Below are 26,098 nucleotides of genomic sequence, written 5' to 3'. Positions count from 1 at the left end.
TTTACAATCAACAGGGCATCAAAAACTGAAAATGACTTGGACGTTTATCAGAGTTGTGTTTCAAGTCAAGTTCAATCAATCAGAAAACAGTTTATTGTCTTAGAAAGTGCTGCACACTGATATACTGTCTAAAATATAATGTATAAAAAACATGAATTAACCTTGTGTAACAAAATATGTTACATCAATATACTGGCAATATGTATATAAAATATAAGGAAGCACAGTATGTACAAAGCAGAAAGGGAGGATGGGAGAGAAGAGGAAGGATTAGGATGAAGGAGGTGGAGAGGTGGGGAGGGAACAAAGAAAAGGGCATGCCAAAAAAAATTCATGCACCCTCCCACCTCACAATTATTTATCATTAACAAAAAGTTGGGAAGCGACTAATTCAAAAGGATCCATGTTGAATTTTAGTGCAGTAAAGGTCAACATGATAGCATCGGCAAACTGTTTTTGTTTATGTTCCCGACATAAATGATATTCATTCAACTTTATCTCACTCCATATTTTGCACTGCATTTTTGCATCCCTGCCCCACCTGCAGCAGCTCTGTGCCCCTCCAGGGGGGCCCGCCCCACAGTTTGAGAACCACCGGATTAAGGGGAGGAGGTGGGGATGTTTGGAAGGGGAAAGTCACAAAGAGTGAGAGAAACAGATTAAAGAAATGGATTTATTTCCACACCTCCCCCTTGGTTCCAGACGGGGGAAAAAAGGAGGGACTTTTGCAAACACAACAGAGATTCTCGTAGGAATTAATGGACTCCCGAATGACTTGCACACGTACACAAGGCTATCACAGACACAGTATGTCGACACTAACACCACCAGAGGAAGCTAAAGTCATTCCATGGTTGTTTCTAAATGTTACAGTTGTTTTCTGCCTGTTATGTGGAACTCCAGCAGCCTGTGGATGGTAGGAATAAAACTGATAAGAGAGTAATTATGTATCTTGAAGAACCAGGGGGCTGGCCTTAGTCATGGTTTCTCTTTTAAGCAGTGTTGCTTAAAAAGGAAGTGAGCGATAATATTTCCATGATTTTACGGCTATATAAACAGAACCTTGTAAGGTGACAGCGGAGTGGTAGGAGAGGTTGGCCTTTGGCATCTGTTGATTTTGTCCTGTTGTTGCTGCCTTTGGCAAAGAAGGGAGACAGAAAATCAATAGTAAGAAAATAAATGCATAAAAACCGACAAGGAGGAAAAACATGAACCAGATAACATCCCATCTACTGTGGCTCAGCAGATGTGTTTGGTGTTGGGAGCTTCTCTAAGGAGGTCACTGCTATCTCTGCCAGACACATGTTAGTTTAATGCCACACCTTCCCCTCGCCCTCTACTTGTCCTTTTCCTCAATCTCAGTATTATTATCTGCTCCTTACTGCTCTTCTTATCTGTCTCCCCCTTTTCCTTTCTGTCTGCCAGCCTCCAATCCCTGCTGCTTCACCAAAATGAGTGGATGTGATGTAAAAATGATCAACAAATAATTTTTGCATTTTGATTATTACTAATGCTGCTGAAGTCTGAGAATATGAAATGTGAATGGTTCAGTTTGTTGAAGGGTCCATTGTTGAATTCAAAGGAACAGTGTGTAAGATTTAGGGGATTTGGTGGCATCTAGCGGTGAGGATTGCAGATTGCAGCCAACTTAAACATCTCAGTTAGAATTCCTTCAGCGTTCGTTGATAAGGCGGTTTTTACCAGAGGCCGAATCATTTGCCGAGGTCTCTCTTTTTCAAAAAAACAAATGGTCCAGGTGATTGAACCCAGTAAAAACACTGAATAAAGCAGTTTACATTACAAATCAGTGTTTCTGCGATGCAGTTCAGCATGTCAGAGACGGACCACTAGTCCAGCACCTGCTAATGTGTGTTCACCTTTCTTCTCAGATAACCTAAGATCCATACCCTCAAGAGGTTTTTTACTGTGGGCTGAATTATCCACAGAGGTCTCTTATACTCCAGAAACAGAGGACCCAGTTATTTAAACCAAAAAATTAGCGTTTTTCCGATGCTGCTCATCGCATGGGGGCTGCGAACTATGGAGGTAAACGCAAAAATGCAAATGGCCCTGTCTAGAGCCAGTGTTATCTGTTCTGGGCTATTGTAAAAACACGATGGACTTCATAGACGATGACCTGGTCCCTACGCAGATATAAACGACTCAGCCGAAGATAATGAATACAGTTCTTATTTTCAGGTGATTATACACTGAGAAAAAGATACTTATTATATTATATTCAATTTTTGCCAATATATTCCCCTTAATCCTAAACACTGGACCTTTACATCCAAAAGAATAAAAAATGTATTATGTTTCAATCAGGTTTTTGTGGCAGGAGATTAAAAACCTTTGAACAGTGGTGCATGTCAATGGGATCTGTGGTGCATGTCAATGGGATCTGTGGTGTATGTCAGTGGGATCTGTAGTAAGGCACTGTAAGTTCTCTGTATAAGCCAGATATTTTGTTTTGTATATGTCAACAGCAATGCTATAAATATTCATGTAGAAATAGACTCTTTGTCTGAGGCAGGTTGAATAGTGAGCTAGTGATCCACATACCCTCAAAACACCCTGACTTCCCTGCCAGCTGTCATGGCCGTCTGCGGGTGCCTGATTAGTGAGCTGGTGTCACGGCCGAGTTGTGACTGATGGCTCACTGACAAGCGGGCCATTTAACCACTGCCCACGTTTGTTTTGATTTCATAAAGGTACATAAACACTCAGACAGTGGTGGGTGTAATTTGTCTGGCGGCTGGCCCGAAACGCTCAGCTCTCCTGGGATCAACAACCAGGAGAGGAGAAAAGACGCTTTTATCTCAGCCAGTGGACCAATGAGGAGCCATGGTAGCACTATGACGTAGAGAGGGATAGGTGTGTGTGTGTGTGTGTGTGTGTGTGTGTGTGTGTGTGTGTGTAAACTACATCCTTCATTGTAACGCTACATGTAAGACACAAAATATAGAAAGGAATAACAGGTCCCCTTTCATTATCTGAATATTGCTTCTACCACTGTTAACATCAGCGATACAGCAGAAATAAATTGGACAAGGAAGATTTCCCCCTCAAACAAACTCTAACTAGCGACAAGGCTGTAAATGAGCTATTGGTTATGTGATTGTTGAAGTGATTTATGACTACGTCTCTACTGACAAACTGAATACAACTTAAAAAATCTCATAGAATGTTCTTAATATTGCATTTTCACATGGTGTGGCCTGAAATAAAAATTATGTCAACTGCAGGTTGGCTCTGAGCACCAGCTGGTGGGGATTTGGGTCCCTGTCGTTATGCCAGCTGCTTCACCTACTCTGAATTAGGTTAATAGGTTGATTGGCTCAGAACAGGTGGTATATGCACAGTGTGCACGCCACTTTCACACTTTTTGAATCTGCAAACTGGCTGATGGTGACCAGTCTGCCACTTTTATTGTATTGTTTCCCTGCTTCAGTTTAAACTTAGATTAAGGAACGATTTTTGCCTGCCACGCAGCCTGCACATTTGCTTAAGTTAAGATGTGCAGTTATGACTTGTTTGTTAAGGTAAGAATACTGCTGAGATCATTTTAAGTTATCAGGGATGCACATCTAGCTCTGACCCACCTCAGAGGCCCAGACAGATCCTCAGCTCCTCCAGCGTCAGGCCTTGGTCTTCGTCCCTGTCACAGTACTGAGCAAACTTCTTGGCGCACCGTCGTGGCCTCAGCCTCTGTCTCAGGAACTGACGAAGAGGTCGTGCTTCACGTTCACTAAGCACCCCACTGGAGTCCACGTCCAGCTGTCTGAAGTGCCACCGCAGAACAGCCTCTGATCTGGCAGACTCTACAGCCTCCAGAGCTGAAACATCCAGAGTGAAGGAGGAAGGGGTGGCAGAGGTTGGAGTGTTGAAAGACAGAGAGGGAGAGGTGGAAGGAGGTGTATTTGGGAGCCTGGCACAAAGAGACGAGACAAAGCCAAAAAGGTGAGAGGATTATTGGATGCTGTAATGCGTGAATAAACACGCATGTTGACAAGTGTTTTACCATCAGCATATTATTCATATCAGGAACCTGAATATACAGAAAAATATAAATTCATATAGGAAAAAAAGAGTGACACCAAAAACTAGGCTGCAATATTCTAGAGCTCCCCCGGAATTTCTCAAATGACGCTTTCTGGGGAGCTCATGTCTCCTTCAGGGGAGCTGAGCCCCAGTATCTCCCCCGCATTTTGAACCCTGCCTATAATCAGATTTACTGAAAATCAATCACTTGTATTCATGCTATCCCTACAGAACTCTATAAATATCAAATTTCACTGAGATGTGGCAGCCTGCTGAAATACAGAGTCTCCAGGTGACTCCTGGGTTCCTTATCAGAATTACACTGAGCAAAAACCACAGCTTCAATTTTCTGTATCAAACCAAAACACAAACGAACCCTGGAATTCATTTACCAGCCAACACAAAGCTATCAGAAAGAAAAATACTGATTGATATGAAACCTGGGCATCGTGTAAGAGTGTGTGAGTTTGCAGCCGTGCTGTCTGACACAACAAGTTCTGTGTTGTACCATAAAATGGAAATGTTGGGAGGTGGTTGAGAGAGCGAGATAGAGGATCGGGTGAAATACAGGATGTAGAGTGGTGAAAATGAGAAGAAGGGTGAAAAAAGATGGTGTTATGACGGTGAAAAGCAGGAATGTCTGTAAATAAATGGAAAGAGAAACAGATGGAGGGGATGAGGTAAATACTGAAAGACTGAAGTGTTGAAGATGGAGACAGATGGAGTTGGTCTGTTCAGTTACTCCAACAGTTCCCATCAGTTAATCAGGTACTTGATCAGCTCTGTGTTGTTCACTGAAGTGTGAAATTGGTTTTCATTTGGCATTCTGAGCAGCATCTCAGCACTGCAACAGACAAGAGGCAAGCTAAGCATCCACTGAGGTCCACCAGTAAGTAGGGATGCACGATATATATCGGGCCGATACATTATCCGCTGATAATGGGACATTTTTATAATTATGCATTATTCCAGTGATTCAAATTATAGCTCAAATAGCGCTGATAATACGAAGCCAGACTGTTTTCATTGAGCTAACAAAGGCAGCATCTACACACCCTGACACAGTTGCTGGCAGTACACGTACCTTTAAACTTGGTTTGTGAGCCACCAATAAACACAGAGAAGAAGAGCAACAAAACTGCAGCATGATGTCTAGAGCAAAACATGTCTCAGTGTGGACGTCTTTCAGTTCCAGAGGAAGAAAACAGGATTGCGCCAAGGGCCTCGACCACGCTGAAGGACCGTCTCCAGAGTGTTAGCACGAGCTAATTAGCAGCAGCAGCTTACATCCAACACCAAGCTTTAAAAGAGCGGCAGTAGCCCTGTACCTGTACCTCCCATAGGGACTTGGGTTGGGAACCGGAGGGTCGCCTGTTCAAGTCCCCGTCCAGACCAAATATGGAGTGTGGACTGGTGGCTGGAGAGGTGCCAGTTCACCTCCTGGGCACTGCCGAGGTGTCCTTGAGCAAGGCACCTAACCCCCCCAACCACTCAAGGTGCCTGACCAAGGCAGCCCCCTCACTCTGACATCTCTCCACTTAGTGCATGTATAGGTCCTGTTTGTGCATGTGTGTGTCTTTCGGACCTGTGTGCAGGGCCGGCCCTAGCCATTTTGATGCCCTAGGCAAGATTGAGATTTGGTGCCCCCCCCTGAACCACATTACCCCACCGGTACTGGGGACACAAACATCAGGGACCACAATGGTTTCAAGACAGAAAGTGCTGCTTGGGTAGGTGTAAATCATAAAATGTCACAGAACTCACTAATAGTAGTAAAACAGCATTTTTTATTCAGCCTAATTGCTAATAGGCTATTAGCCAATTTGCAACCCAGTAATCCAGTGTAGACCTAATTCACTGATATATTTCAGTATCAATCGAGCTTACTACAATGTGCTACGATGCCAAGTGGCGCTCACATCTCTGGTGCAAGCCAGTGCAGAAATTTGTTTATGTGGATAAGTTCGTGTTAGCCATTATCACTGATATTTGTCAGCGAAATTTCAGCACAAGAAGGAGCAGTTATCCAGATAGCTAGCTATTGGCTTGCCATTCAGTCTCATATCTTTCAATCTGTAACATTATCTGAGTCCAATAGCTATCGTAGCATTATTATGTAGCATTAGCTTTATTGCTACTTAGCTAGCTGCAACAAATGAAACATCTAACGACGTTACACACAGAACATAAGACAGACGACATACCTCTATATCGGACTTTCTTTTCCTCCTCCTCCTGCACCTGAAGGCTTGGACCTTTTCATTATTATGAAATGCAGGTAAAATGTAAATATCTGCCTATCTTGACCAGATTTTGACACAGACCCCACCCTCAGTGTGCACAGTACAGGTGCAGCGGCAGGGCAGATGAAAAATTTTGAGGAACAGGGGTGCAAAGTGTATTTCTTTCTGTCTTGCTTGCTTTCTCTTTTTCTATCTTTTTTTCTGTATTTGTTCATTTGTTACATCCGGAAAAAAATAGGATGGGCGCCCACTGGCGAATTTTTATTATTATTATTTTTATTTTATTTTCATTTTTTTCCCAGCGCCCACCAGACAATGTGGCGCCCTAGGCGACCGCCTATATCGCCTATGCCTTAAGCCGGCCCTGCCTGTGTGAGGGGGATTAATAAAGTATATAAAATTAAAAAAAAAAAAAAAGGGGCTTGACTCTGTTGATAAACGTATTAGTAACTACTAGCCATGTGATGCTACAGTTAGCAATTATTTGTATCGTTACCTGGCAGCCCAGTCTGGAGCATGTCTCTCTCTCTCTGGCTGCTTGTTTGTCTGAGTAGAGTGTTAATGTGTGAGATGTATTAAAAGCATGTTGCTTTTCTACTTAGTAGTTGTAGGCTAGTCAATCGTGGGACAGTGAGATGGTGCTGGGTGTGTATATAAAAATGCAGCATGACAATATAAAACATTTCATACAACACATGTAACCCAGACCTGCCGCTGTGCATTCGACCAGTTCATGAGTCAGCTGTGACTGTGTGTCTCTGTTAGTAGAGACTCACTCTGCAGTGTAGTTTATACACTTCACTGATACACTACACCTGCTGTTGACAACAAATAGTCTTACTGGTAGGGACTCAGACTCCCAGCATGCTCTGCTTCCAGCTGCAGAGCACGAACCAGACTTTGCAGGAACTGCTTCTTACGAGCTCCGGGACACCCTGCAGGAGCAGAAAAGACTGTAAGATGTTGGAGTCTGTCTTTGGCCGGTTCATAGGACAACAGCTCACTCTGCTGAACATACTGACTTCTCTCCACGTGTGCTGCTCTGTTTCTATCACCTCCCTTAGCAGCAGGACAAACAACAAAATGTTTTATGAATTATGAATGAAGTAAAGAGAGTAAGGCATGTTCATTCTTGTAAACTGCTACAGGTGATTTTCTGTGCTGACAAGAGAACATTTCTGAAACATGTAGCAGAAACACATATTTACCAGGTAGAGGTTTTTCCCTGTACCTCCTGTCTGTTGGCGTCTCCTCTGCCCCACTGCACTCTGGGATGCGATTCCTGCATAGAAACAAAGAGCAACCTAACTGTCAAATAACCAACTTGGCACTTAAAGTATGTGTATGAAGTAGACAGGCCAAGTGTGTGTGTGTGTGTGTGTGTGTGAGACCTTTGAATATCTCGAAAATCTGATCTACTTCACACTTGGTGGGTGTGTTGCTGAAGACCAAAGGACATGCATTATTGAATTTGGTGTGATTCGGACACTCGACACATTCACTTACTTTGAATAAATAAATTAGCAAACAGCGCTGTGTGCAGCAGCGGGGGCGGGGCCTTTGAACGGGGAGTTGAGCAAGTTTTTATCTGCATAAGCAAGATACATTCAACAACAGTTGAAGACTGTGTCGAGTCTAAAGTTGTTTGAATGGGTGGCGTACACACAGCTAGAGAGGAGAGGGAGGGCAAGACCCACAAAAGGTCTGGAAAGTCTGGCCAGAAAGTTGCCAAGTGTGTGCTATACCCGTTATTTAAGAGTTTGGTGGTTATGCCAAAGAAAGTAACTAATCAGCCACTTTGGAAATAAATACCTCCACTAAGTGTTTTGCACCCTGATTCTGACCGTGAGTAGCTCTGGCTTGAGTGTGTTTTTTTTTTAGGGGTGGATTCAGTGATTGTGAGGCACTGGGCAAACAAGGTCTTGCTTTACTTGCCACCCTTTCTCTAACTGGGAATGTTGGTACTGGCAGTGAAGAGTGACACAGAGACATAATCAGCACAGTGGACTTAAATTTACATAACATCTGTTTAACATGGAGCTTTCAATGCTGAATAGTTTCATAATAATGCATCATATTTTAATTGTTTTCTTTTGTGAGTAAACTGAATCTGCAACATAACCAGTAACATGTCTCCGTCATGTGCATCTAGGCCTACAATGTTTTCCTCTGAAGTAGAGATAACAGTACATATTAAGTTGCGTATTTATCAAGTGTTTTATGGGCCTTTTGTATGTTATTTCGGGGCCCAATGGGTTAGACTAGCAACATCATTTAATATTTTTCATATCTTAACATCATAATAAATCTGTAGCTGTTTGGGGTCCAGGTGTGTTGCTCAGGAACCAAAGAAACGCAGTGTTGAGTGTGAGGTTGTTTGTACGAGCAGTTCTTGAGAAAGCTGCAAGCAGCACTACCATAGGCCAAGCAATCAGCCCGCTCCATAGAGGCATATTTTGAACAGGCACTGCATTAGTTAGATAAATGTGGTGGCAAAAATGTTTATCTGCCAAGAGGTAAAACTAAATGGATTATTTAATTTGAAGAAAATTCTTTCCCAGGTAAAATGACAGAGATAATGTATACACATTGCTTGTCAGTAGGAAAAAACATTATTAGGCCTCAGGGAGTTTTTCTCACACCAGTGAACCAAAGACAAACCATCACATGAAAACTTCCAACACTGAGCATCAACAGCGCTGATAAAAGCCCTCGAGAACAAAACCATCCAACCGCAATTTATTCTGATTTGTTCCGTGTGTTGCCTTTAAGGGAAAGCTACCTGGGGAATAGAGGCAGTAATTGGTATAAAATTGGATGATTAAGATGAAATGCTTCTGTGCATCAGTGCTCAATTGTATCTGTGTGTCTGTATAAACCAGTCATGTCCCATCAGGAGAGAGGAGAGGAAGGAAAGGGAGGGAAGCTATAGAAGAAGAGAGGACAAAGAAAAGAAAGAAAGAAATACTGATGAGATCTACAACAGTAACAAACTGATTGACTACCTTGCAGAGGTGCCTGGTAGCGGCCTGCCGCTGTCCACCCTGACACACCAACAGTAACCTGTAGCAGCGTGACACTGCGCGGGGCTGTAGCGGCCGTCTGCAGTGCATTCTGGTATGAAGCGCTCTTCCTGCCAGACTGAACTCATCTGAGAGAGCAGGAACGCTCGCTCACGCTCACACATCTGAGGACTGTCTTTACAAACACAAATACACAAGATATTACTCCAGTGTGCTTGTGAAGAATTTCACTGACAGTTCACTTAATTCAAAATCTCCACTCGACATCTAACTCTGTTTTTGGTCCCTGAAGTAATCATTAGAAGGAAATTAAATTAAATTGTGTGTAACAATGAAGAAAATCTGGTGAAATTGCTTCTCAAGGGACGACATGTACTAGTGTTCTGAGAAATAATTTTCTAGTCATATTGTACTTGCAGACCCTCACACTTGCTTACTAAGCAGCAGGCACATTGAGTCTTACCGGTGGGTCGTTTGACTGAGCGGTTTCCTTTGGGGTCAGAGTTCATCAGGATGGTCACCCAGAATGGAGGAGCCGTCAGCTCTGGACAAGAGAATCTTACTGTCACAGAATGTTTGAAGGCATTTCTGCTTGTGGAGATGTTGTACAGAGGAGAGCAAAGGAGAAGTGAGCGTCAATACCCAAATGGTTTGTAAGGTGACGTAAGACAGCACCCGTCCATCTGTGATGTTTTACATCAAAACAGAGAGACAAAAAAATGGTGGTAGAGACATCAGTTTTTGCACCCATATATTTGGATATCTTTATCAAGTGTTCATCAAAGTGACCATAATGGACATGAGTCTTTAAAGGTGAAGTGTGTAGGATTTAGTGGCATCTAGTGGTGAGGATTGGAGATTGCAACCAGCTGAAACTTCTCCCATGTGCCAAGCATAAAGTCACAGTTAGGATTCCTTCAGTGTTAACTGTCCAGGAGGTTTTTAGAGAGAGCTGAATTATTCACTGAAGTCTCTTCCTCTCCAAAACAAACAGACCAAGTGATTAAACCCATTTAAAACACTGAATAAAGCATTTTCATGTTAGAAAAATCAGTTTTAACTACAGCATTCTCAGAACCCATCGGCTATATTTGGCGTCTGACTTCCAGCAGACGGCCTAGCACTGGAAATCAGGGATCTTCCGCTCTTCTTCCAGAGGCAAGATCTCTGGGGTTTGCCTACAGACTCTATATTCACTGAATGTAGAGTCTGTATATAGAGACTATAACTACAGTAGCTGATGTGAAGACATGAATGGCCCTATGTAGAGCCAGTGTTTGGTTTGTCCATGCTGGGCTACTGTAGAAACATAGTGGTGCAACATGGCAGACTCCGTGGACTAGGACCTGCTCTCTATGTAGATATTAAAGCTCATTATAAGATTATGAAAACACAACAATTCTTATTTTCAGGTAAATATAAACTCAAGAAAACATACTGATTATATCATAGTCCATTTCTGCCAATATATCGCCCTTAATCCAGAACCTTTAACCCATTCAGAACTCATTTATGAATTAGAATTTCTACTCTAAATGCACTCCTAATAATTAACAAAAAAAAATTAGGATACCTAATTATGTTTTTTTCTTCCGTCCTGTCCAGCAGACGAACACTCATAATGCAGAGATCACCTAATAGTAAAAATGACAATAAACGGTCTTAACAGACCTTCTTTCAACTTGAAATGCTGCCCTGCAGTTGTACGTATGCCTTCATATATCAGTCAGGTTTCTCTTACAGTTTACGTCCATGTCTGTGAAAACACGGACCCATCATACACATCTTTCCCCCAGGCAGCATAGGAGATCTATACAATCAGCACAGTTTCAAGGTGGACACCAAAGATTAGTGTCACCAATTCAGTGTCTGAACAAATGTCTCCCCTTCTGTTCCTGAGATATGATGTTGTTTATGATGTCTACTGCAGTCCACTTCAGATGCTGTGGAACACTTTGATTGGTTTACAGACATCCCATCAAATGAGTCTGTGCACTTGGGGGGAGTCAGATGACAGAAATCATAGATCTAGACATCCTAGAAAAGTTATGTCCTTTGGAATGGACGGGGGATCTGAACGGGTTAAGTGTCTGGAATAGCCTGGATGAATTCAGCGCATTGGTGAATAGATGATCTTATGTTCAGTGCTGTTATGGTGATTTTTCTGCACTAAATAATGATGATGTTTGTCATGTTAACTGTTTATGCCTATTTTGGGTGTGTCACCTGCAGGTTTTCTGGGGTCGAGTGTCGGCCCAGGTTCACCAACTTCATCTGGAAGAGAAGAAAAGAGTGTGAAGGGAACAAGCATGAGAGAGGAAAGCATGTGAAGAATCAGAGAACGGAGAGAGTCTTGGCATGTGGAGCGGTGTGTAAATGTTCCAGTTCCTGCAGGTGTGTCTGGCAGAGAACCAACCGCTGTCATGCCAGGAAACCCCAGAAAAAAGTAAAAGTGAAAAACATACAGAGCTACCTTTCAGTGAATGTACAGCACAAATATGCATTCAAGGCGATATCTAGAGTGTGAAGAATACATAAGTTGTCTGCAGAGAGCGAAGCTGCCTTTGTGAATTTGATGTAAAACATCTTTCTCACCTTTGATTGAAGCTGAATCTGCATCAGTGGTCTGAGCCAACTTGGTAATGTGATCTGTTTGGGATGATAAATTGAAGCAGAACACCTCAGTGTGAAAAAAAACACACTATTTCATGTAGATTTAATGTAAATAACAAAACTGTGGCCTGAAATATTTGTCCCAGATCTTCCTAAACATCCTTTTCAGATATATAATAGGTCAAAGTCGCTAATTTTAATATAAAAAAGAAAACACGCACACAACAACCATCAAAACACCAAATGGGGGGACATGTTTTGGAAGAATGGTGTTTATCCCTCTAGTAAAGTCCCACAGACACTTAGAGATTCTATGACAAAGGTAGTTTCTCTTTAATGTTGAAAACAGAATAAAGTATATCTGACCAGTACAGTTGGGGATCAGGTGGAGGACCGAGGTACCGCTGACAATTTTGCCATCAGGCATGGAGCACCAGCAGTATCCGGTCTGGTTGTGGCACTGCACGGGCAGGAAGTGACCGTCTGGACTGCACTCTGGCACAAAGATGGCAGCTGTGGCACTAATATGGCCGCCACTGTTGTGGACGCTGGCTTCCAGGGCTTGAGCCCGAGCCCGCTGGCATTTGGACTGACTCGGGTCTAAACCAGAACGGAAATCAAGACATTAGTGCCCACATTAGCTCAGTGGTGGAGAGAAATTAAGTGTATTCAGTCCAGTACTTTTACTTGTATTTCCATTTTCTGCTGCAATAAACTTGTGCTTCACTACAATCCAGAGGCAAATATTGTACTTTTTACTCTGCTAGATTTATTTAGTAACTTGAGGGACACTGCAGAATCAGATTAATGATACAAAATATAATCAGATCAATAAATTGTGATGGGATTATAGATTAGAATGAAACATTGAGTGATGGGCAAAAATGAATGAACAAATCCCTTTGAATGACTCTTTTTAGTGCCTGGTATATACTGACTCAGCTTGTTGAGCAGAGTGCTCATGAATCCCCGACTTTTCCCAACAGCCCTCTTGTTGTTATGTTAATGCTCACGGTGCCTGCTACAGTGAGTGAACAAGAAGTGATTGAATCCAGTTGAGAGCCCCGCCAGCCAAGGATAATGGTGCATTCACCTGCTCCTTGGAAAGTTGTTCTTCCGCCTTCAGTGTGTTCATGAGTCTTAAGTTGTAATGTGGGAACAACATGGAAGCTACAAGGAATATGTGTTGTGTTTTATTGCAACATGTTGATAAAGAGGAACAGAGGCATGAGATCAGGTGAGGCACAAACTATAATGGGGAACTCAATTTTCAGATTATTCAGACACCACACGAATGCAGCACAAGACTGCAGAGGTGACCTGGATGTCTGTTACCTTCCCCTAGAAGAAGAACAGATCGTTGGACATTTATGGAACACTGTATTGAGCTTAAGTAGTCTAACTACAGACAAGTGGGATGCTGTATCAATGCATTGAAATTAATATTTGATGTTTATTGATGTAAACTTATACATGATGGCTGGTAACGCATTGAAGAGAAGTTTTGTGGGGCAGGCAGCATTAACTGTGCTACAACAGACTGTCATGGAGAAAGTGACACCGTATTTTGCCAAAAGTATGTAAATTTGAAAGGTTCGATATATTCACGTATTTCAACTTGAAGGAACCGATTGTGCGAAAAGAATCGTTCAACCCATCACTAAAAACTTTATTGATTGACTTCACAAGCTACCTAGGGAAGCAGTTAAAATGAGCTCTAAATTTACCAGCTGCAACAATGAAGGGATGAACACATGAATGCATCAGTAGTTACAGTATCCTTATATATTTGATGATGTAGCTGTGAGGGTGTGTACCTGAGCAGTGTGATCGTGGAGCGAGGCGGAGCTGTGTGTTGATGCACTGGGCCCTCTGGAAGGCACACAGAGATTTATACAACCTGCCGTTTCTACCACACACAGCTCTGTGGCGCCCCCTCTGGCAGGCCAGGACGCAACCGCGAGGCCACATATTCTCTGTGATCAGGAAAGGCTGCGAACACAAACATATGTTTTGGAATAACTCTATAAAAACCTAGCAACATATAGTATAAATACAACATATACAGTTAATATTTGTCACTATCTCACACAGTTTTCTACTTTTACTTTGTGCTGCCACACTTTTGCTCACTCTTCTTGTTTCCTCCACCCACCACAACAAACTTTTGGTGTCTCCTGACAGCTGTGTGCACTAATTAAACTGTCCAAAACACTGCAGGTGCAAAGAGGAGATACAGTGAAAGGCAGTTTATAGCCTCTGCATGGCTGTCTGTCTGTGAGGTATAAATTGTCCACCAGTGTGTCAGGCTTTCAATGTCATGCCTGGAAAAACCTGAAAGAGAACAGCAATGGAAGCAGCATTAAAGAGGGTGAGACAGCGAGTGACAGGGGAGAGAGGGTTAGTCACAACACATCCGAAACGTGCAAACATTTCAGGCTGGCTGAGCACAGGCACAGAGTGTGTGAACACATTTATGTGCCTTTCCTTCACCTTCCATTTCACCTGCGAGAGCTCCAATTTAGATAGCTAGTGGGTGAATAAACTTCACGAATTGAGGAGAGCATCTTCCCGGCAGAGAGACGCTCTGTCTGCATCTCTGCTGTCAGGAGCTGTGAGAGGAGGCAAGGGGAGGAGGACGATTGGCTTTGTGCCTGACAGGAAGACTTCCACACAGGAGGAGGGACGTTTCATCAAGTAAAAATAGAAGCTTTTGCACAAATGTAAAATGAGTCACTGACAACAAAATATTTTGGATTAAAACCTCTAACCAGTGAATGGAAACAGGTTTCCTTCCCAAAAGGTTTAAGTAGCCAGATTGTCAGCCAAAAGATTTTTATACTGTACGCTGCTATTTCCTCTCTTATGGGCTCACAAATTTAATACGATTCAGTATTGCTTGTAAAATAATGTTCTAACACTGGCATAAGTGAGGAAAGCCTTAAAATATGTGTCTCCTTCTGTGAAGTGTCAGTGTGTGTATATGTGTGTATTTAAATGGGTGTGTGCCACTGGTTTCCCAGTTACCAGTTCTTGTAGATGATTGGCTTGTCTTGGATGACAGCCCAATGCATATGAAGCCAAGGTAACGTGCTCATCCTCTAACCGGCCACACCTGTAACCTCACCTTGACCACATGTAGCCTTTACCATACTGATGGCTTTTGTCCTGCTGGAGGTAATGAGGGTGGGCTTTTATTTTGTTAACCTTGTTTTGGTTAGGAAGGGTAGTTATTGTACTTTACTTTTTTTTTAATTTTTTTATTTCTTGAGCTTGTATTGGCTGGCTTCCAAGTCTGATTTGGTTTTTATTTTAGTTTGTTGGCCTTTGCCCACCCTGAAGGTAGACCAAGCTTCATGTACATTCCTCTAGACCTATAAATAAACTCAACTTTTGTCATGTTAAGTGATCTGTCTCTGTGGCTCATAGGGGAAGATGGGACTCATTCATGCTGTGTCTCGGCCACCCCTGGACAAGGCAGAACAGGAGAGGAGAGGAGAGGAGAGTGTGATGATCTAAATTACTCCCACATGCTCCTCTGACAACACTCTCAGCTCAGGATCACACACAACTGAACACACGTCTCCAAAATATACATGAGATTCGTCTCTCACACACACACACACACACACACACAAACACACAGTACACACACCTTCTCACTCTTCATCAGTGCCTCTTTGTCCGTCAGTTTCTCACACTCGCACACACTCTCCGTGCTCTGAGACACATGAACACATTTGCCACGGTGTGTCTAACAGTGTTGACATAATTTAGAGGTGAATGAGACCTCTGTGCCTTAATGTGCAGACATTCACTCCTGGATCGACTGCAGATCAAATACTAAATATAGCCCAGTTTAATGAAACTAGTCTCACGAAATTTATCAATTATTTGATCTTGCTGACAGAGTCACATCAGTATCTTGGATTTTGGACCTCGGATTGTCTGAACAAGGACATGGTCTTAGTCTTGTCTGGATTGTGAAAGCAGACCTTGATCTTGTCTGCTGGCTATCTTTGCCTGGGTGGCTTGGATGCACCCGGTCGTGTTGATACGGGTAACAACTGCAAACTTAATTTGTACGTCCCGCAGACATTGTTGTCGACCTAGTACACATTACACCCAGCAAGCAAGATGGGACCAAAGAAGGCTTTTACAACTCTGAAAGAAGAAGTTGAGGACCTAAAAATATTATTGAAATGTATGTCTTCTCATCTTGGATTAAGGGCAGACTGGACGCTACATTGACTCACTATTGCCCCCTGAGGCACAATTGGTATTACATGACAGGGCTGCTAACCAGCATGCTAATGTCAGTACATATCTCTGCAGCACCATACAGAGGTATCTTTGACATATAGTCAAAACTGTTACTTCTTAGTAGAGTCTGGTCAATTTCTAGTTTTGCTGGTCTGGTCAGGTGTGTGACCTGAAACCAGTTTGATTTCATGCAAGCTGTGTGAACTGGCATTTGTCTTTATGACACTTTCTGGCAAAGTAAAAAGTACCCAACATCAGCAACCTGTGCTGTTGACGTCACAGCGCTGAATCCAACTTGTTTTGCATTTGTGATAAGTCATATGACAATGTGATCAACATATGATTATGTTTGTTTATAAACGGACTAACAGAGCTAGTGTCTGACAAGCCGTGAGCTGAGAGTGGAGCATACTGTATTTGTTTACTGGAAGGTACGTGTGCTTTTTGGGGTGATGAGATGAGACATGGCAGTTAGTCTCTTGAAAAAAATAAAATGGCGCCAATATGGCAACATTTTGGATTTGAAGCCAATGAAAGTTGTGTCCTAACTGGCTGCGAGTGACAAGATGCACCACTCCTGAATTTTTGTCAGACACCCTGTTTCTATTTATTTCTGTCACTTACTTTGAAAGCACAACAACGGGAGAGGAACAGGTGATTCGTGAAGTTAAAATGAGGAATCATCTAAACAGTGTCTCCTTATTTCACTGCAAAACCCTAAATAAGGCAGAGGCTGGCTGGAGGGAGTTCACCAGGGAGCTGAAAGTTTCTGGTAAGCCAAATGATCATCACTAATGACAAGCTAGGGTACTTGCTATTGGCTATTTTCCTGTTATTATCACAATATAAAATGTGTTTTCTGTATTAAAAAGTGCAAACATATAGATAGCAATTTCAAGCACACAGTTTATATTTAGGCTACATGGTCTGTTAACATGATGTTGCATGAGTACATATTTAATCTTTAATATGGACAGAGAGCTCTGATGTTAGGAGATGCGACATGATAGTCAGACACCTATATTCTGTTGTTGGACACAGTGCCACTATGTTGCAACTTGGAATCAGCTGCTGAGTCAAGTACAACACAGAGTTGTAAAATTCAGTATACCAGTCTGGTCAGGTGTTTGGCTTAATGTCAAAACCATCGGAAATTTTTTTACAGCAGCTCAACTCTAAATGTTAGTAATTTTTTGGAAAGTTAGAAACTAAAATTCTGGCCATATCTTACATGTTGCATTTACACTTTTTAACCTCATTGTGGAATGACTAAAAGTGTAAAACAAACCTGTCACAAACTTTGAAAATCTGAAAGTGAAAATATTAAATAATGTCTTTTAGGAGAGAAGATGTGAAATAAAAGAGGTGATGAAGAGAGGCGAGGAGGAGGGAAATTGAAACAGTGCATGAACAGTATAGCTTTGCTCAAGTCTAAAAAAAAATGCAGCCAGTCCAAGAAAAGCACCAAATTACTCCTCCCTGAACCACAGCTGCAGCCCCGACTCAACAAACAGCTGACACAGTCAAGACTATAGCTACTGGTTGAAAATGTGAGCTTCCTCATCAAGGCATCAATGTAAACATGAAGACCTCCCCCATGACCCCAGACTGCAGAAAAGTTAAATCACAAATTAAGTGAAATCAACAGTTTTTTTCCCGCTGGGTTTGAGCATTAACGTAAACAGTAACAGAAAAAGTGAAAAAGAAGAGGAAAGAACGTATGAGGGAGGGAAGAATGAAGAAGTGTAGGTGGTGAAATAAAGGAGCGGAGGAAGGAAAACGGAGGAAAGGGAGGAGGAAAAAATAAAGGACCTACAGAGATAATGGGGAAAGGAATGAAAGTCTGGGTGGAATGAGTAAAAAGGAGGAGTAGAGGGAGGTCAGAGGAAAAAGAGGAATGGGGGGGATGAAGGGAGGAGGAGTGAAGGGGGGCAGGAGCCTTGGTGCAAAGTGTTGGGCTGACTGGATTTCCTGTCTCTCAGATAGAACTACAGCAGCAACAATATAGTCAGTGTTAAAACAATTACCACCAGTGTTTTTGGGCCCATAAAACTTCAGCCAGGAGTCTATGTGTGTGTGTGTGTGTGTGTGTGTGTGTGTGTGTGTGTCAGTGAGTGAGTGAGTCAAAGTGAGAGTGAAAGAGAAATGGAAGGAGCGTTTCCACAGCCCAGTTGTCAGGAGAAAATGTTGGCATTGTAAGTTTCTGCAAACCATGGATATGTTACATTTTTATGTTTCATATGTAACGTGAACATTTCTAAATGTACGTAGTTCTGATTACATGTATAAGAGCTGACTTCATCATCGGGGGGAGGAGGGGATGGTGGGCAGCATGATGGCTGCAAACAACAAAATGGGTTGTTTTTAGCAAGACATCTCAGCATTTCCAGCAGCGACTGTGGCACAAAAAAGATCACTTTATGCCAAAACATGATTTTTTTCCCTCACATAACAAAGTTGTTTTTGTGCTTAAACATAACCACGCATTTACCACAGCACTGTCAGTGTGTAAAGAAATGTCAAGTTTGAACATATCAACCAAATAATAAGACACAAATGTTACAGATCTGTGGTGTGCAGAAACATACAATAACACTGGGCTGCATTTTCAACTGTTTTTAGGCACATTTTCAATTTGAGCAATAATAAAAAAAACACCTGGAAATACTGCAAACAAAGTTTAAATGCTTAGGGGAGGTGGAAAAGTCAGTGAATCAATAAAAGGTAAATGCAGTTTAAGTGCACGGGCACCAAAAGTGGGAGCTGCAGCACCTCCTGTTGACCACAAAGCAAAGTACAAGTCTAACCTGATCCTTTCACACTGATGTCGATTTGGTGCTGATACTAAAGGCGAGACAACTCTGTGCCCCCATTCCACAATTGTAGCTTTCATACAGAACAGCGAGGCACAATAACAGTGTGACATTCCCACCTTGAACACGCAGTGTAAAAGCGGCTAGAGAGAAAGGCCGATAGAGAAACGGAGAGAGAGAGACAGGAAGTGAGTGAGCAGCAGAGAAAGTGAGAACAAGCCACCCCTGTCTCCCCTCGCCTTACACATTCCTGCTTTAGGAAAACATTAAAACTCATCTCGAGAGCTTTACGAAACATGGTGTTTGTCCTGGAAAAGGCTCGCTGATGCTGCTGAAAGGCCTGTTGACACCCGGAGGCGGGATTTAGCGTCTGAACAAACTGCCTATGAAGGAGTGAATCGCTCACTTGTGAACGCAGCTCTCTCTCTGCCATCAGTCTCTACAGCGCATGTTAAACTGATCATTAGCACACATGGAGGGATGACGATGACACGTTTAACATCTCAGAGGTGTGTATGTACAAATATCACCTTCACACACCCTTCATCATTGATGACAGGATGGAGAAAGACATACAAACACACATTTGCTTTCCTGATGAAGAATATACAGAGTGTCTGTGCTGCTCACTGTAAATGCTCCTTAAAGGAGCTGAGCAGGAGTTCTGTGTTTAAGCCCAAATGTCAATTACAAAAATGTAAATGAAAACAGAATCCAATGATTTGCAAAACTTTTTTGACCTGTATTGAGTTAAATACAGTACATAAGTAAAATGTACTTCACAGAGGACTTGTAGTTCCGAACACTGTCAGTCTTTATTGGCATATAGCACATAGACAACAAACGCAAAAGCTCAGTGGGAAAATACAGTAACACACAAATGTCAATAACTAACATAGGCCTGAACAGCATAGACACAATAACAAAAAAAAAGACGTGTGTTATGGAACTAAAAACAGCAAACTTAACAGCCAACTACAAACCACTCACTCCAGCATGCTGGGAAATGTGGGTGTTGCTACAATATTCAATGTTCAAACTGATCAACTTAATCGTTTTTTGTAATATACACACTGATTCTGAATTTGATGCCTGCAACACGTTCCAAAAAAAGTTGGGACAGAGGCAACAAAAGACTGGGGAAGTTGTGGGATGCTCAAAAACACAACTATTTTGACAATTCCACAGTTAACAAGTTAATTATGAACAGATTAAAGTATCATTATTGGGTATAAAGGGGCATCCTCTAATGATCCAGGTGTTTACAAGCAGGGATGGTGAGCAAACAGTCCATACTTTATTCAAAGTCTGAATGTAAGGGACAAGGTTAAAAACGTACCTAAAATGGCCTTTGACCCCTCAAGTGGCACTACATTAAAAACCAATATGATTGTACGAAGGATACTACGACAAGGGCTCGAGAATATTTTGGAAAACCATTGTCAGTTCGTCACTGCATCTCTAAATGCAAGACCCAACCATGCAAAGCAAAAGCCAAACATCAACAACATGCACAAACGCTGCCGACTTCTCTGGGCCCAAGCTCATCTGAGATGGACTGGCAGAAAGTGGAAAAGTGTGCTGTGGTCTGACGAGTCTACATTTCAAATTGTTTTTGGAAATCATGGACACCATGTCCTCTGGAATCCAAGAGGAAAAGGACCATCAAGATTGTTACCAGTGCAAAGCTTAAAGCCAGCATCTGCAATGGTATGGAGGTGTGTTAGTGCCCATGGCATAACTTGTTCATCTATGAAGGCTCCATTAATGCTGAAAGGTACATAAAGGTTTTGGAGCAACATATGCTGCCATCCAGACACTGTCTTTTACAGGGACATCCCTGATTATTATCCCTGATTATGAGACACATTCTGCACGTGTTTCAACAGCGTGGCTTCATAGAAAAAGAGCTTAGGCACTAGACTGGCTTGCCTGCAGTCCAGACCTGATTCCCTTTGAACATCTGAGGCCCATTATGAAATGCAAAATAGAGTAATAGAGTCCTGGGACTGCTGAGCAACTAAAGGGCCATTCCTGTTTTTTACATCAGCCAACATAGTTAGGAGCCCCTCCACAACATAAGTGTTGAAGAAACATAGCTTTTTTAATGTGAAACTGCTTTATTCAGTGTTTTTACCAGTTTAAAGCACAGGTCAGTTTGTTTTGGCGAAGAAGAGACCTCTGTGGATAATTCAGCTCCTGGTAAAAACCTCCTGTACATCTAGACACTACGTTATCAGAGGAAAAAGGGAGCACACATTAGCAGGTGCTGGGCAAGTGGGTCGTCTGCGACGAGATGAACGGCATTGGAGAAACATTGATTTGTAACATGAAACTGCTTTATCAGTTTAAATCACCTGGTCCGTTTGTTTTGAAGAAGAAGAGACCTCTGTGGATAATTTGACTCCCAGTAAAAACCTCCTGAACACTTAAGGAATTCTAATCGGGAGAACTTTTAGATGGTTGCAATCTGCCTGCAATGCTCACTGCTAGATGCCACTAACTCCCACAAAATCTCACACACTGAACCTTTAAGAAAGGAAACATTTATTTTAAGTATTTTATGCCTTTATTAGCAGCCAATTTGCCAGAATAAATGTTGGCACATTTGTATGTTTCATACGTAACAGATATCTTGAAACTTTACACCTCAATTTTCAACTTCATGTTGTGACAACACTGTGGTTAACGTATGGTTAGGTTTAGGCACAAAAACCACTTGTTTATGGTTAGAAAAACATCATGTTTGGTGGTTTTGTCCCACAAACATAGCTGGAATGTCCTGACAGCTCATTAAAAAAAATAGCCACTTTTGTTGTTTGTTGATCTCAAACAGTGGTCTGCTGCTTTCTGCTTGGCAGCTGTCTCACCTGGGTCTCACACTGTCACGTTACTACATGTAATCTGAACTGTGTACAGTAGCAATCCTTAACTTTTGGGGACCCCAGGCAAAGAAGACCATCAAGGCCCTGTCCTAATGGTATCCAGCTTTCATGCAGTTTGTGGAAGAGGCCCCCCTTCCGGGGTTTTGGGGAAAGTGGCAGAGCGCTGTACATTGCCCTTACGGGAGGACGAAATGGTCTTGGGGTCTTGGGTCTTGTTCACGAGCATCAGCAGTGATGGGTGTGTTACGCCAGACTGTTGTGATGAAGAGAGAGCAAGACGGCAAAGTTCTTGTTTACCAGTCCATCGACGTCCCAACCCTCACCTATGGTCATGAGCTTTGGGTAGTGACCGAAAGAATGAGGCCGCCGATATAAGCGGCCGAAATGAGTTTCATGCGTAGGGTGGCTGGACTCAACCTCACAGATAGGGTGAGGAGCTCAGATATCCGGAGGGAGCTCTGAATAGAGCCGCTGCTCCTTCGCGTCAAAAGGGGCCAGGTGAGGTAGTTCGGGCATGTGATCAGGATGCCTCCTGGACGCCTCTTGTTAGAGGTTTTGCCAGACACGTCCACCTGGTAAGAGGCAGACCCAGAACAAGCTGGAGGGATTATATATCTCATCTGGCCTGGGAACGCCTCAGGATCCCAGAGGAGGAGCTGGAAAGCATTGCTGGAGAGAGGGACGTCTAGAGTACCTTGCTCAGTCTGTCGCCCCCGTGACCCGGCACCAGATAAGCAGATGGAAATGGATGAATGGATAGTTCTTGTAATGGATCTACATTTTTTATTAGCCTGTGTTACCACTGCCATATTCTATTTAGAGTTCATGATGCTTCTCTGATAGTTTCTAACTTTAGTGACTATATATATTTCAGCATATTTCTACATGTACTCACCGTGTAGCTGTGATATTTGTTTAGGATGCTGTTAAAATATATTATAGGATTACTGGGGCTCTTTTTCATAAGTGTTCTCACTTTCTCTCTCTCTCTCTCTCTCTCTCTCTCTCTCTCTCTCTCTCTCTCACACACACACACACCTGTGTGTTTCCCCTGAGTAGCAGGTTAAATATTTGCTTAGCAGTAATGTGTGTGTGTTTATGGTTTGGTCTTGCTGGCAGATGATACCCTGGCATCCTCCAGGGAGCGTGAAAACACACACACACACACACACACACACTCTTTGTAAATCGAGCATGAGGATTAATCTCTTCAGGCTGAAAATCAATATTCTCTTTGAAACCATGAGAATAGCCAAAATAATATCGAGCAGCTCCGTTTGTGTTGTAAAGTGTTGTCAGATCTGTTCGGTTTAATAAAACTAACTCCAAGTCAGAGTTGATAAAACCTGGGAATTTGGATTCACTGTGGTGTAGCAGCCAGTGGTCCCTGAGTAGAAAAGCAATAACCTAGATTAAAAAATCAACGATACACTCACTTTTTTCAGGTTACAAGATTGTTTTTGTTATCCAGACTGTGTAAAACTGAAAGGAGTGTAAAACTGAGAGGTGTGTAAAACTGAAAGGAGTGTAAAACTGAGAGGTGTGTAAAACAGAGAGGTGTTAAACTGAAAGGAGTGTAAAACTGAAAGGAGTGGGCTGGTGCCATTTTCCTCCTTCAGGGATGGAGCTTGTTGTAAAGAGGCCGACTTTGGTTTGAACTGCATTCCTGTTGAAAACTTGATCTTTTTCAAATACTCGGCTTGTTTTTTAACTTCATATAGTACAACTGTTGACCTGTTACTTTTGTTTCAAGCTTTAGATAAAAGACTCACACTTTTAACAGTCCCTAACTTTTTAGAAGAAACAACACATTTTACAAAGTGTTCATTGAAAATCTAAAAATATAACACAGATATTCTCTGTAAAAACTGAATACATCTAAGTAAGCTGAATCTTACAGCAGCCTGTCAGTGGCAAATAAGTCTAAATAAAAGCTATATAAATAATGTCAGAGCAAAAAGCTAAGGGACTGTAGTTACCTATGAGACAGCAGGAGTGGTGCGAAATGGGGGAGGCACTTCAGATTATTTTTAAGCACTGCGGAGGGACTTATGTTTTTTATTTGGCTTAGGGGAGGGACTATCAACTTAAAACTGTTGTATTTTGTATTTATTCTAAACACCATCTGAAGCCATTAAACTGCAAGAGGGTTTGAGAAGGCATGTGCTCTTTAAAAGTCACCAAAAATATACTATTTATCAAAGCCAGAAACTGTGAAAAATAAATTCTCATCAGACCTTCAAATTTCCAACAGTCATTGAAAATCTGAGCTTATATTTGTGGAATTTCATGAAAATCACTGTCCTCTTTTAATATGTCACCAAAAAGAAGCCGTTTCACCAGCTCCATTGACAAACATTAAATTCTGTGCTCCTGTATGCATGACAAACGCTTTTTTCAACTTTAGAATATAACTTTGATCAAAAAATGTCCACTCTGCCAAATCACTCATATTTTGCTGCTGCCACTGGTGTGTATACAGTTTACTTGGGAAAACGGTCGTTATATGCACACATTGTTATCAAATTTAGTTTGTGTGTGGCCATCATGCCCCCTTTCTGCTGAAGTGTGCACACAGCTTGTGTGATGATACGATGTGTAAGGATTTGCATTTTGCTTTAAAAAATTAGCTATTTGTTTTGGCGATAACTCTTACTACTGTGCTGCTTGCTCGTTGCATTGGCTCCATATTTGGTGTGAGGATAAAAATATATATGTTTAGGCCTATTTATGGTGGAGGCAGGGTCATGCACTTTCCCCAGGCACTCTGGGAGTGCTCTGATAAGTAAAGAACAGTCTTACAGTGGCCTACATCAATGGCAAATAAATCTAATTAACAATTAAAGAAATGAATAATGTCAGAGCTAAAAGCTAGTAGTTAAAAAAACAATATATCAAAAAATTGGATCTACCCATCAATTTTTTAAAAACTATTTTAACAAAATTAGCTTATTAGAAAATTACAGGCCTGTAACATTTACAGGAGGAGCCACTTCTATACTATATTGTGTTTAATATAACTTTGATAAATGCATGCTTGGAAAATGGATTTACATTTGTCAGCTTGACAAACTGATGAAACCTCAGAATGTAGATGAACCAAGTCTGTGTAGTGGGTTTTAGTGTGGATACTACACCAGCATAGATTTACTGAGTATAACCCTGAAGCAGAGCAGATCTCAGACCAGTTTGCAGACATGAACTCAACTGAAGTTGGACAGGGTTAGTAAACAGATGTTAGGTCTTACCGCTGTTCGGTCGGTCTGAACCGACTCCGAGAGCAGGAAGACGAGCAGCGCGCGGCAGGTGACGGTGACGGTGAGCGCGAGCATCATTCCTGCCACAGAGGTCCAGAGGAGGAGCGGCCGCGCGCCCTGAGCTCTCTGTTGTTGTTCCCAAGTTTCAAAGCGCCGCAGTGCGCGCGGAGCGGCCACAGCCAGTATGTAGTGGGTGATGATGATGAGGATGAGGAAGAGAAGAAAGGGTTTAAACAAAAACCAGGTCACGTCACGACTTCGGCGTCACTTCTTCGGGCATCACCGAGCTGCTCCAAGGTTGCACACCAGCGCGCGTAAAAGCAGGTCGGTGATGCGTGCGCAGATCAGACCTTCTCCTCTCCAGAAGGTACTGCCCATTTCCGTTCCTCGTGCCTAAAACCAGTACATACAATCCCTGCCGTGACAGCAGCAGGTTTACTGCTCACAGTGGCCCACTCCACTCATTGTTTCTCAGTTTTATTTATATTTGCTCAGATGAACCTTGTGCTGTCTGCACGCTCTGAAACACAGGCTCAGGTTTCCTGACAGCGCGGAAAGTCCAAACTGAACCAAAGGTTGAAAGGCTGAAGGCTGAGGCCTAAACGTAAAATGAATTATGTTCCTGTAATCACTGAGGACATGTAAGGAAATATATGAAACAGGCATTTGTTACTGCATGATTGCGTACAATGTGTTGGGCATTAGAAAAATATGATAAAATAACATCAGACCTTCAAGACTGCATTACTATAAGCCCATTTAAGATATGTGATATTAGGTCTCCTGTTTTTACTTTTGGAAAGGATATGCAAAGTGAATCCAAACTTCTCACAGGATTATTGTTTTGTTCAGCAGCCTTTAAGGACTGTTCTTAATGTATCAGAAGCTGGGGGTGGCTGGGGTACACTTCACACAATATGGGTGCATGACAACCACACACAAATCCAACAACATTTAACA

General features: G+C 42.2%; 1 protein-coding gene across 1 annotated transcript; it reads right to left on the bottom strand.

Annotated features, from left to right (window-relative positions):
* LOC125888784 (SPARC-related modular calcium-binding protein 1-like) lies at positions 1-25,499 on the bottom strand. Its single transcript, XM_049576385.1, has 11 exons — positions 25,130-25,499; positions 13,738-13,912; positions 12,287-12,520; positions 11,903-11,956; positions 11,534-11,581; positions 9,771-9,851; positions 9,290-9,482; positions 7,493-7,566; positions 7,126-7,219; positions 3,603-3,928; positions 1-1,135 (listed from the first exon to the last, which is right to left on the bottom strand). Exons 1-10 carry the CDS (start codon positions 25,214-25,216, stop codon positions 3,604-3,606), a joined length of 1,365 nt encoding a protein of 454 aa, XP_049432342.1. The 5' UTR covers positions 25,217-25,499; the 3' UTR covers positions 1-1,135; position 3,603.
* Between the last annotated feature and the right edge of the window lie 599 nt (positions 25,500-26,098).

This window comes from Epinephelus fuscoguttatus, linkage group LG5 (genome assembly GCF_011397635.1).
Source record: "Epinephelus fuscoguttatus linkage group LG5, E.fuscoguttatus.final_Chr_v1".
Classification (NCBI taxonomy): domain Eukaryota; kingdom Metazoa; phylum Chordata; class Actinopteri; order Perciformes; family Serranidae; genus Epinephelus; species Epinephelus fuscoguttatus.
This window is presented reverse-complemented; position numbering and strand designations above follow the sequence as displayed.